Raw genomic sequence first — 14,032 nt, 5'->3', positions numbered from 1 at the left:
AGCGAGGTTCGACTGTATCTTAAAAACTTTATTTCTATTTTATAAGTATGCACAATGTTGCAAAAGATGAACTTTCTATATATTTTTATTACTATAATTGTATTGTAATTAATATTTATTTTCTTTTACCTTGATCACAGGAATGCCTGAAATTGTATACTAAGTATATTAGAATTGTATTTCGAGATGTTTTGTTGCAGAAGTTACATGAACATAGTATTATGTTGTGTTCTGATGTGTTACGTTCTGTTCTGATGTCGTGAATTATATATTGTGAAATATCTGCTCCCTTCGCATGTGTAAGCATGACTAGAATAAAAAAAGATACATTATAAATCGAATAACACATCATATATATTGGAGAAGACAAAATATACCGAAACAGATAATATTATCCTGATTAACTTGTGCCAAGTGAATGCGGTGGGTTTGTTTTCGCGCCGTAAATTGCGGGAAACGGGCCTTACCTAGATCGTCTCGGGGGTGCGGGGCATTTGGCGGGGGGGGGGGGGGGGGTACCGGCAGTTTGTCCGCGCAGAACGGGGATTTTACCCGCTTTTCCCCGGACCTGTGTGGGAGGGGTGTGGTTACAATTGACTAGTTTATAACATATAGAAATAAATTAATAAAGTGTATTATGCATAAGCTGTTTGTACTTTGTATTTTCGCTCTTTTAGTTGAAATGAACTCGATTCAACGCTAAAATAACTAGTTATACAGTCTAACCCCGTCTGCTCGAGCTCACTTAGCTCGAAATCCTCATCGGCTCTAAATGGATGTTAAGGACCGATTCTTTTATATTGATTGTAAGCATTCCAGCTCGGCTCGAATTTTCCGACGAGCGATGTATTTTCGCCTGTCCCTGGGAGGTCGAGCCAACGGCGTTAGATTGTATAATATTCGGTATTTTCTATTACATTTTCTTTCAAATGATAAAAGCAGCACAAAAGACACACATAGGAGGACACATCACTCAATTAAAGTACACAATCGCTGAGAACGGTCGTACTTTTTAGAACATTGTGTTTTTCGATGACAACGCTTAGGGTTAAATTTAAAAAAAAAAGGTTGTTTGTTTGCCGGTAAGTGCTTGAAATTCGCTGAACTGATACATGTGTTTACCATGGTTTATAATTCATTAATGCTTCTTATGATTTATCCTTTTTGCTATTTAAATCTGCACTCTCACAGATTGAACGTTTTGACATTTTTTTTTATATTTTGTCTTGGAACGAGCTATTTTTTGCGAAAATCCATGGAAACCAGTTTTACAAGACTGCTGACAAAAAATTAGATCGCAGATTTTTAATCTAAGTTCAAAAAATGATGTTTTATGCATTTTTCTTACACCGTTAGTAATGGTTTAAGTGATATTAATTTTCGAACGGAAATATAAATATCTTCGATCTGAGTTTTTGTCAGCAATCTCAAATTATTGGTTTGCAGATATTTACGCCAAAAAATGCTATTTCCAAGACAAAAAAAAAAGTTGTACAAATGGGTTATATGTGAGAGTGCAGCTTTCAATGATAGTATACTTGTGCGATTGTGTACATGTGTTTAACATTATTAACATGATTAATTATTCATTGATACTTTATACGACTTGCTATTTATGGTTTCGATGATATTTGAATTATAGTATGTATACATGTGTGAATTGTGTAAAGCTGTATGTCATTATGTTTTGTTTTAGAAGGCCATATTGAAAATATGATGCTTTGTAGTTGACACTGTAATTATGGCATAATGTATATTATATCTTTATTTGAGTCTCGTCAATATACGTACTAAAAGTTACATGCAACACATAAAACAAGTATATGGCAATTCTATACAGAATTACAAGAGACTATTTGACAAATACACAGAACATATGATAACAAAATAAAATACTGAATTGTTATAAAATATGTGACTGATACTGACTGATAAAAAACAACAACTGTACTTACAAATTATACATTAATATGCCACACAAACACTTTTCGTCCATCAATGAGCATAATATTTGCTTTAAACGCCCATAGAAAAAGTTAAACACCCGACTTAATACTAACGGAAGCTCCCAGAAACACTAAAATAAGCAGGTGAAATTGGATTTACAGACCATTATATAGGAGGTTCATCTAATAATAAGCCAATATCATTTGTGTGACCTATTAGAATATTACCATCACAAATTACAATAAGTAAACATCTACATACTTAAAAGTATATACATGAACGCAATGACTATTTACACAGATAAAACTGTCTTCTCTTTAAAATCAAATTACAGGTTTTGGCAGCAAGTCGTAGCAATGCAGAATTACAGAGTATAAATTTAAACTTTTCAGTATTACTCATAGTTAGAAATAAGTTATCAGTTTCAACGGCCATGGCAAACAATGTAACACGGTAATCATCATATGCTCTACAATACAGGATAACATGAGACTCATTTTCTACAGTATCACAAAAAGGGCATTTTCTAGCTTCAACAGGTATGTTTTCACACCTGCCAGTTTCAATCCGTAGAGGAGCTACACCACATCTAAATTTTAATATGTAACTTTTTTGAAATAAGATGTTATTATTATATCGAAAAATAAGCGCACACATCAGAACGATAGCGCCCTGATTCACTTGTTTTGTAAGCCAAGCCATGTCACCAACTTGCGTAGGCGTAGGATGATGTAGGAATACAATGTGCACTACATGTCCATTCTTGTGTGATAAGTGATGATGCCCGAGTGATGATGCGGATGACATTTCTTTGAACTTTCCTTTGATAAGAATGTATTGTCTGGATATTGGTAATTTCACTAGGAATGTAAAGACTTTATATGTGTTGTCATTCGCCGCTACATATTTCTTGACAGCATTCAATTAAAAAACCATGAAATTTATGACATACTGAATATTTTATAACTAGTTATTGTTAACTATATGATTTAAATCATTTGTGTTTAAAAAAGCCAATAGCTTAAATTACATTCAACTAAAAAAAGCGGGTATCCTAACATCCCCAAAGGAATAAACGTTATTCAACTTAACCATTACCTTTAAAAGTATTCAAATAAAATAGCAATAAAACTATCAGTGTGTCATAACTTTCCCATGGAATGAACGTTACTCAATGTGCTAAATGAATCGTGGGTGTTATGTATTAATTATGAATAAAAGCATTGTAACGGTGCGCTGTAGGCGACGGATGATAATATAACATTCCGTTATAGACGGAAGTACGTTCATAGTACGTATGTTGACTTTGTTGGTAGTATGCAAATTAGCAAAGCCCGGGCTCTGTGTGAATTGAGAATTTAATGTATATAATTCAAGTTATTCCTTTAAGGATAACTTTCGTTATTGGTATCTTTGTAATGCATTTAATTAATGGTGCTCTATAACCATATTGCGAGCAATTGCATGACGTAACATATTATACTGATCTGATTGGCCGCAGTGCGCGCCCTCTACAAAGCACATGGTTATACAGGCCTCTTTGCTCCGACCATCGTATGAGAAAGGTCAGCCTTTTGCAGCTCTATTATTTTTTGGTTTATTTTTCCCACCCTCCCAAAACCCCAAACTTCGTCTACATACAGGCATATATACTTAATGAATGATACTGGTTTCGATACATGTGTTCTGCTTGCTTTTTATATATATTTTCAGTGAATCCGGAGATTGACTCGAGGTTACGATCCAATCGTTCTGCACATCTCGCTAACCATTAGGCTTTCCACCTCACGCCGAAGTCCAGCTGATGATTTCAATACTAGATGTGCTGCAAACATATTGTGTTAATTTGTTTTTTTTAACATTCCATTATTTCGATGTTGGTTTGTGTTGTGTTTTTTTTTCACTGGTAAGGCTCTGACGATTAAATAGCAATCATACATAGCAGCTAAGTATTCAGAGGGAGTAGTATACCGCTTTCTCAGCATATTCGTTGCTCGGCGATTGGCAACTCTCAAATAACATTTAATGGACAATTTGTGGTATTTATATAGATTGGTCGGATCTGATCATAGATATACCGTGACAGAACCGTTGATATTTTACCGACATTTCGTCCGAGCCTTGCCCATCATTTCCCAAACATAAGATAAAGATAATAAAAATGAAATAAATATTGAAAGGGCTATGCTTTTCTTGAATGTAATGATGGGTAATAGAATATCCACTACGTGCTCCCCCTTGTTGCTGCTCTGCTTCTGATCTTAAGTATACCAATAAAGACCTATACCACTCCCATACGGGTGGGGCTTGAACACAAAACATCTTGGTTGAGAGGCGGATACCTATATCACTCCCATACGGGTGGGGATTGAACAAAAATCCTCTTGGTTGAAAGGCGGATACCTATATCACTACCATACGGGTGGGGCTTGAACACAAAACCTCTTGGTTAAGAGGCGGATACCTATATCACCCCCATACTGGTTGGGCTTGAACACAAAACCTCTTGGTTGAGAGGCGGATACCTATATCACTCTCACACTGGTGGGGCTTGAACACAAAACCTCTTTTTTGAGAGGCGGATACCTATATCACTCTCACACTGGTGGGGCTTGAACACAAAACATCTTGGTTGAGAGGCGGATACCTATATCACTCCCATACGGGTGGGGCTTGAACACAAAACCTCTTGGTTAAGAGGCGGATACCTATATCACTACCATACGGGTGGGGCTTGAACACAAAACCTCTTGGTTAAGAGGCGGATACCTATATCACTCCCATACTGGTGGGGCTTGAACACAAAACCTCTTGGTTGAGAGGCGGATACCTATATCACTCTCACACTGGTGGGGCTTGAACACAATACCTCTTTGTTGAGAGGCGGATACCTATATCACTCTCACACTGGTGGGGCTTGAACACAAAACCTCTTGGTTGAGAGGCGGATACCTATATCACTCTCACACTGGTGGGGCTTGAACACAAAACCTCTTGGTTGAGAGGCGGATACCTATATCACTCCCATATGGGTGGGGCTTGAACACAAAACATCTTGGTTGAGAGGCGGATACCTATATCACTCCCATACTGGTTGGGCTTGAACACAATACCTCTTGGTTAAGAGGTGGATACCTATATCAATCTCAAACTGGTTGGGCTTGAACACAAAACCTTTTTGTTGAGAGGCCGATACCTATATCACTCCCATACGGGTGGGGCTTGAACACAAAACCTCTTCGTTGAGAGGCGGATACCTATATCACTCCCATACGGGTAGGGCTTGAACACAAAACCTCTTGGTTGAGAGGCGGATAACTATATCACTCCCATATTTGTGGTGCTTGGACACAAAACCTCTTGTTTGAGAGGCGGATACCTATATCACTCTCACACTGGTGGGGCTTGAACACAAAACCTCTTGGTTGAGAGGCGGATACCATACCACTCCCATACGGGTGGGGCTTGAACACAAAACCTCTTTGTTGAAAGGCGGATACCTATACCACCCCGATACGGGTGGGGCTTGAACACAAATCCTATTGGTTGAGAGGCGGATACCTATATCACTCTCAAACTTGTGGGTCTTAAACACAAAACCTCTTGGTTGAGAGGCGGATACCTATATCACTCCCATACTGGTGGTGCTTGAACACAAAACCTCTTTGTTAAGAGGCGGATACCTATATCACTCCCATACGGGTGGAGCTTGAACCCACAATCTCTTGGTTAAGAGGCCGATACCTATATCACTCTCAAACTGGTGGGGCTTGAACACACAACCTCTTTGTTGAGAGGCGGATACCTATATCAATCTCAAACTTGTGAGGCTTGAACACACAACCTCTTGGTTGAGAGGCGGATACCTTTATCACTCTCAAACTGGTGGGGCTTGAACACAAAACCTCTTTGTTGAGAGGCGGATACCTATACCACTCCCACACTGGTGGGGCTTGAACACAAAACCTCTTGATTGAGAGGTGGATACCTATATCACTCTCACAATGGTGGGGCTTGAACACAAAACCTCTTGGTTGAGAGGCGGATACCTATACCACTCTCTAACTGGTGGGGCTTGAACACAAAACCTCTTTGTTGAGAGACGGATACCTATACCACTCTCAAACTGGTGGGGCTTGAACATAAAACCTCTCGGTTGAGAGGCGGATACCTATATCACTCCCATACTGGTGAGGCTTGAACACAAAACCTCTTTGTTGAGAGGCGGATACCTATATCACTCTCAAACTGATGGGGCTTGAATACAAAACCTCTTGGTTGAGAGGCGGATACCTATATCACTCTCAAACTGGTGGGGCTTGAACACACAACCTCTTTGTTGAGAGGCGGATACCAATATCACTCACCTAGGTAATAGACACACACCTACACCACTAGTCCACTCCCACACTGGTGGTCATCTTGCCTACTACCTCTTGGGTAATAGACAGACACCTACACCACTAGACTACTCCCACACTGGTGGTCATCTTACCTACTTCCTCTTGGGTAATAGGCAGACACCTACACCACTAGACTACTCCCACACTGGTGGTCATCTTACCTACTTCCTCTTGGGTAATAGGCAGACACCTACACCAGTAGACTACTCCCACACTGGTGGTCATCTTACCTACTTCCTCTTGGGTAATAGGCAGACACCTAAACCACTAGACTACTCCCGCACTGGTGGTCATCTTACCTACTAACTCTTGGGTAATAGGCAGACACCTACACCACTAGACTACTCCCACACTGGTGGTCATCTTACCTACTAACTCTTGGGTAATAGGCAGACACCTACACCACTAGACTACTCCCACACTGGTGGGTATCTTACCTACTAACTCTTGGGTAATAGACAGACACTTACACCACTAGACTACTCCCACACTAGTGGGTATCTTACCTACTACCTCTTGGGTAATAGACAGACACTTACACCACTAGACTACTCCCACACTGGTGGTCATCTTACCTACTACCTCTTGGGTAATAGACAGACACCTACACCACTAGGCTACTCCCACACTAGTGGGTATCTTACCTACTACCTCTTGGGTAATAGACAGACACTTACACCACTAGACTACTCCCACACTGGTGGTCATCTTACCTACTTCCTCTTGGGTAATAGACAGACACCTACACCACTAGGCTACTCCCACACTAGTGGGTATCTTACCTACTAACTCTTGGGTAATAGGCAGACACCTACACCACTAGACTACTCCCACACTGGTGGTCATCTTACCTACTACCTCTTGGGTAATAGGCAGACACCTACACCACTAGACTACTCCCACACTGGTGGTCATCTTACCTACGACCTCTTGGGTAATAGGCAGACACCTACACCACTAGACTACTCCCACACTGGTGGTCATCTTACCTACTAACTCTTGGGTAATAGGCAGACACCTACACCACTAGACTACTCCCACACTAGTGGGTATCTTACCTACTACCTCTTGGGTAATAGGCAGACACCTACACCACTAGACTACTCCCACACTAGTGGGTATCTTACCTACTACCTCTTGGGTAATAGACAGACACTTACACCACTAGACTACTCCCACACTAGTGGTCATCTTACCTACTACCTCTTGGGTAATAGACAGACACCTACACCACTAGGCTACTCCCACACTATTGGGTATCTTACCTACTACCTCTTGGGTAATAGACAGACACCTACACCACTAGACTACTCCCACACTGGTGGGTATCTAACTCTCGCGCAACATCGTGCCAGCGAGAGGGATTAATATAATGTTTTAATAACTTGTTTCACTATCGTTGTAAAAAAAATAAGTTTAAACAAAGATATATTCATAAAACAAACAAAACATAAACCTTACGGAAACTTAGCGTGTTCATCATGAAGTGTTTACCTATATACCTGGCATTTTACCCACGGAGGTTTTGTTGGAAAATAATTACACCAAGTCTGCTGCTAATGAATGAGAAAAATCTGCTCACGAGAACTTCAAGGTCTCCGTTCTTACAATTAATGTTCGCAGTCTGAAATAAGGAGTACGTAAATAAGGAGTATATTTCAGAGATTTGTAATAAAGTACAAGAGGTATGTTTATCTTATATTTGTTAACCAATGAATACTATTATTTCGGAATAATTGAAAACTGATATTAAATATGTTATACTCTTTATATCATAAGACAAACATATAGAATATTCTGTCGGAAAATAGCTCGTTGAGCTAGTGTTTCTTGTTAAATAAAGAGTCTTGTATCTTGTATACTAATGATTAAAAAACAGCACCATGAATTAAGTCTAAAATTAAAACTAAACCTAATGATATCTTGAGATATCTAAGATGCACTCTTACTCTCAAATGAGTTTTACCACAATTTATTGTTTTATATACCAAAAAGATAAATAAATGTCGAAAACAACGATTCTTATAAAAGATACAGAGTTGAATGAAAGGTGCAGCAAATGCGGGTTTTCTACCTTAAGTATATCACAGAAAATATTTAAGCATTCACCAATCATTAAATGTTTGCGTTTTCAGTTATTAAATACACGGTTACAATCTTGTTATCAGTAATAAATAGTTTCAATAAAATGCATTATTTAGTAAGTAGTTAAAGGTTTATCACTCAAAATGTATGTATGTTATATATGTGTATGCATTGATTTTAATAAGAGTGTCACTTTAAGATGCGATATGGATAAGACCACATTTATAGGCTACAGCTTTGGTAAATATGATATAAATTTACAGATAACAGTAAACGACCGGACGGACTGACGGAGAATCACCGAAAGCGGAAGTGACAATGAGCGGCGAAGGGGAACTAAGCTTTTGGCTCAAGCGGCAGTTATCTGCCTTTGAGGAGAAGTTTGTTGCGGCGGACACTGACAAAAGTGGTTTCCTGTCGCTCCCGGAAGTGGCGGCAGTCCTCCGGAACGCTGGCTTCAAGGGAACTGATGAAGATATCCAGGTTTGTACTACGATATCGGCCAGAAATGGTTTGTGCTATCGGTGGCATTTTGGTCAGAAATTACTTTCCCTTGCTTTAAGTTAATTTACAAGTTACAATTTTGTGTTTTGTCTTTGTGAAATATATAATGATCTGGTATGTAGCTGCTAATTAAGACTGGAATGTGGATTTGTGTCTGCTTGTCAATGTTGTATGGGGCATAATTACATGACTTGAAAGGTTATAACATAAAGATAACACACACGCACAAGCACACGCACACGCACGCACACACACACACACACACGCACACGCACACGCACACACACACACACACGCGCGCGCGCGCACACACTATTAAGACTTGACTTAAAAGTACACAGGATCAGGAGCTTCAAGTAAGTGCCTGTGTTAGCGGTACTTATTCTAAGCTGCTTCTTGTGATAATTTTGTTATTAGCGGTCGTAAATGTGCACGTAGCATTTGGTCCTTTCCAAGAACGAATCTGTATAAGATATACTCAACAAATTAATTCAGGGTTACATTTTTGTTAAAAAAATTGTGATTACATTAAAGTGACACTCTTATTCAAAATCGATGCATACACATGTATAAGATACATCAATTTTGACTGATAAACCTTTAACTACTTACTAAATAATGAATTTATGAAACATATGAATTACTCATAACAAGATTAAACCGTGTATTTAATAGCAGAAAGTCCAAAAATATTAAATGATTGGACAATGCTAAAATATTTACCGTGTTTTACTCATAAGGTAGAATTACCGTATTTTATGCGTATTTCTTTCAAATTCAACTCAGTATCCTTCATAAGAACCATTGTTTTTGACATTTATTAATATTTTTGGAATATTAAAACAATATCATTAATTGTGGTAAATCTTGTTTGGGAGTAAGAGTGCAACTTAAAAGGTTTTAGAATAGATCTTCAGTAGACAATACAATTGTTTTAAGACATATTTACGAGTATAATGTGCCTGCTTACTCTATTGCAGTGAAGTCAGTATTTTTGTATAAATAATTTAACAATAGGTGGCCCTTAATTAGTTTTGTTGAGTGTAATGATTAAAGAGACTCGCTCATGTTTTGTAAAATGCACTTTCTTTACGAAATACGGCAAAGGCAAAGCATTAGAAGGGTTATGACTAAGTTACTGACGGCTTGAAATCTTCAGCAAATGTTACATTGTGCTCAAATATCGTCTTTGAAGACCTCAATTTTCAATCGCGTTATTAATGGCAGTTTGGCGATTTCATTGTTGCTTGATTGGTTGAATGATATTATCAAGTGATGTTATCAATGTATTTTTAAAATGTTTAAAAAATATATCTATTGTTTTATTAGTCATTAGATGCATTAACCGGAAAACTTATATTTTGTCCACAAACATGACCCAAGTCCCTTTAAAGCTGCACTCTCACAGATTTACCGTTTTTACAACTTTTTATTTTTTTGTCTTGCAATGAGCACAATTTTGCGTATCTATCTACAATCAGTGATAAAAGACTGCTGACCAAAGATCAGATCGCAGATTTTCATAAGTCCGTTCGAAAATTAATGTTCTATGGCTAAAAGCGTTCCTAACGGTTTGAGGAAAATGCAGTAAACATCAATTTTTGAACTTTAATATTTAAATCTGCGATCTTGTTATTTTTTGTCAGCAGTCTTATATGACTGGTTTACATTCATTTTCGCATAAATTGGCTCGTTCCAAGACAAAACATGAAACACTTGTCAAAACGTTCAATATGTGAGGGTGCAGCTTTAAATAGCTATATCGCATACATCAAATGTATATGAAATTTCTTTCCACCTGTGTACAAATTTCTCTTTCACTAGCATTTGTCTCGAGTTAGCGTGTAATCATGGATATGACTCATTTCAATCCAGGTAAACCTCTTCACTGCACTTTATTTCTTGGCAACAGTGCAAGATCTTATGTCAGAAATAGCATTCAAACTTCAATCAAATGTATCAGACAAAGTATGGAATGTTTTTAAAAAATACATACATGATTGTTTTCATGCACAGTTGTGTGTTTTGCTTCGTGGGGAATTATTTTATTGTCCTGAAAATAAAAAAAAAACATATTTCGTCACCTTCTTCTAAAATGTATTCAAATGTTCAACAAGTTAAAGCCTATTATTCTCTGCTATTCTTATAAATTCATACTGTATACTTCCAGGCGATATTCAAATTTGCAGACAAGAACAAGGACGCCAAAATATCACGTGCCGAGTATCTGCAAGCATTGAAGAAGGCACCAAAGATAAACTTGAAGTAAATATCCTCTATGTTTTATTTTACGGAGAAAAATTACGGAGTAAGACAAAAAGACGTAAAATAACCATATATGTAGCAATAGTTTCATTTCAATATCAGGCTTTTAAATATTTAATGTTTTCTATGGAATGCTATTCTAAGTAGATGTAAGAGTTCAAATTTGGCGATCTACTGACAGTGCAGGCGTACCTCAGGCCGAGGTAGCCCGTTCATTTTTTCTGTAAATCGTCAAAATTGTACGCTTACTTATAAATTGATGTTTGTTGGTATATTCGACAGAATCCCTCTACGTAAACTAGATGGACAGAACATTTGAAAACTCCTCGATTATTATTGGCTCATCGAAAATGCAAACAACAAGTATATGCTACAGTTGACAACATGCACTAGTTTAACAAGTACGCTTCTGTGGAATGATATACTTTATGGAACTATTTTGGTTCATTCGAAAAATGAATGAACAGTACTGAGCATGGGCTCATGGATTAGCTCCCTTTGCAACGCTCGTCGCAAAATGAAATAATTTTTTTTTAATTTTGTTTCAACCTAAGATAAAATCTACTAGATTTATTAAAAAACAACACATAATAAAATACAACAAATACTCTTGACCACAGAACACTTTAAATGTATAAAAGGTAAGGCTTTTGTTTCTTGTTCGGTCATTAGGGAGATCGTTTTGCGGCGCGCTTTCCGGCGCTACGACGCGGACGGGAGTGGTTTCTTGACACGTGACGAGGTGGTGGCTATCACGGCCTCTGAGGAGGCGGGTCTCAACCTTCCTGCAGAAAATGTGGCTGAGATGTTACTCGCGCTCGTTACAGACACGGACAAGAAGGTTTAAAACACCTGTTTCTATTCATATATGTCGACAGTTCATGCAAGTTCATTATCTCAGGGTTTTTTTCGAACAATTTGTAATAGCAATATATTTATCCCCCCGACTGACGGGGTAACGCATAAAAGCTGTGGGAGAAACCGGAATACCCAGAGGAAACCCATTTGTCCGGCATGGTGTCCACAACTCCGTGGTGAAAAAAAGACGGAGAATCCCACATCGCTGGCTTCGAGACAATAAACCAAACTCATATCTATATTAATGACTAGAATGTTTCAGCATAACTAGAAATTGTTAGAAACAGCATCTTAAATCATTATTAGTCACACTATTTATCCCCATTTCCGTGTTTCCGTGCCTGCAGATCAGCTACGAGGAGTTCCTGTCCCACTTCCGGTATCAGCAGACAGCCACGTTGCTGCGGGAGCTTTTCACGCGCATAGACAAGGACGGAAGCGGCCGGCTCACAAAACAGGAAATAGTCAACGCAATTAAGGTAGGTTGCACGTTGTTTCGTAACGACAAAACAGACAAAGATTATTAAATAGTTGTTGCCCTGTTGTTGTTATAAAAAACGTGTCTATTAAAGGGCTTTTTCAAATCTTTGCTTGCATTTGCCTGAAAATCTGCAAAAAATGTCTGTAAACATGTGTCTGACTCTTTACATGATGTCTGCAACACCATTGACTATTAAAGCAATCATGAAAATGTATCTTAGATCACAATTTTGTGTATGGAATAAACATTCACCATTCCTGCATATAACTGCTCCATTCAACTTGTTGAGTTCACCCCTTCTGGCTCCAGGCTGACGAAGAGTTAGCGTTCCAGGCCGCGAACTTGTCCCAGTTGCTGATCAGCTTCACTCGGGAAAACACGGATAATATCGACTACCAGCAGTTTGCACGCATTGTCGCTGCGCAGGCGAAGAAGTAGTGCGAGGAGGAAGACCATAAATGAAGTTCTTTTTTGAAGAACTGTTTGAATGTTAAGATCGCGGCGCAGACAAATCAAATAAGAATTTATGAATGTGTCTGTTGAGCAGGACATTCGTACCAGAAAGGTTGTGATGTATTTAACACATTGATACGATCATGCTGTGTAGCAATTGAAAACAGTCGCTTGTAACAATGTTAGAAAAATACTATTTAACCTAACTATTTAACGTTTAGATGTTGTAAACGAAATCTTCTTTATTCTATCTTCACAAATGTAGTGATACTATAATAAGGCTGTTTTGTACTATAATAAGATAAAAAAAAATATAATCAAATAATTACTGTTGCTTTTTTTAACAAAATGATCACACGTGTTCAAATATTTCCGGTGCATGCAATATGTTGTGTGTTTTTCTCTGAAATATATTCTTAAAAGACTTGCCTTTCATATATTTAATCGTTATAAGTTTAGCATTTAAATGTATTTTGTTTATTTACTAATAAAGCAATTGATATCTTATCAGAGTTACCGGCGTGATGTTACCGTTGTTGTTTGAGTTTTGATCCCCTTTTCTATAATGGCATTAACCCATGGATGATTACGGTCAACCAAATTACTATTTAAAGCAACCTAATAACTGCATGACGTCATCAGTAGTCACGCGAGTGTGTACATGTCATTTCACGGTTGAATTTTGAAAAGACCGTTTATTAATAGTTGGTGTCAATGTTGCTTTCATTGGAGTAAATTCGCTATGTAGCTGGTGAATGACAGCATGGATTTAGGTCATTTTGATGGATGTGCACATGGATACTACCTCCGTGAATTGGAGCACCGTAAATGTATTATCCACTCGAACAAGTGAGATTTGATGTGGAATCACTGACTGTGTGATTAAGCATTTTGCATGAAGAAGACAGTGTATTTTCACTGGACTACAGGATGTTGGATATTTCCTTGTGTTCATTTGGATTAATATGGTCAATGGGAGCATAGTTCACATTCAATATCTGAACGAGGTATATTCTGAAGCTGTTATTATGAGTCG

General features: G+C 38.0%; 1 protein-coding gene across 1 annotated transcript; it reads left to right on the top strand.

The window, feature by feature from the left end:
* The first annotated feature begins 7,879 nt into the window (after window positions 1-7,879).
* Window positions 7,880-13,503, top strand: LOC128240860 (calmodulin-like protein 3). The gene is made up of 6 exons (XM_052957809.1): window positions 7,880-8,035; window positions 8,699-8,918; window positions 11,110-11,204; window positions 11,877-12,045; window positions 12,410-12,541; window positions 12,853-13,503. The coding sequence occupies exons 2-6, from the start codon at window positions 8,754-8,756 to the stop codon at window positions 12,979-12,981; spliced, it is 690 nt and encodes a 229-aa protein (XP_052813769.1). The 5' UTR covers window positions 7,880-8,035; window positions 8,699-8,753; the 3' UTR covers window positions 12,982-13,503.
* The last annotated feature ends 529 nt before the right edge of the window (window positions 13,504-14,032 follow it).

Source organism: Mya arenaria, chromosome 7, assembly GCF_026914265.1.
Source record: "Mya arenaria isolate MELC-2E11 chromosome 7, ASM2691426v1".
Taxonomy (NCBI): domain Eukaryota; kingdom Metazoa; phylum Mollusca; class Bivalvia; order Myida; family Myidae; genus Mya; species Mya arenaria.
The sequence above is the reverse complement of the archived record's forward strand: the minus strand, read 5'-3'. Positions and strand labels throughout refer to the sequence as shown.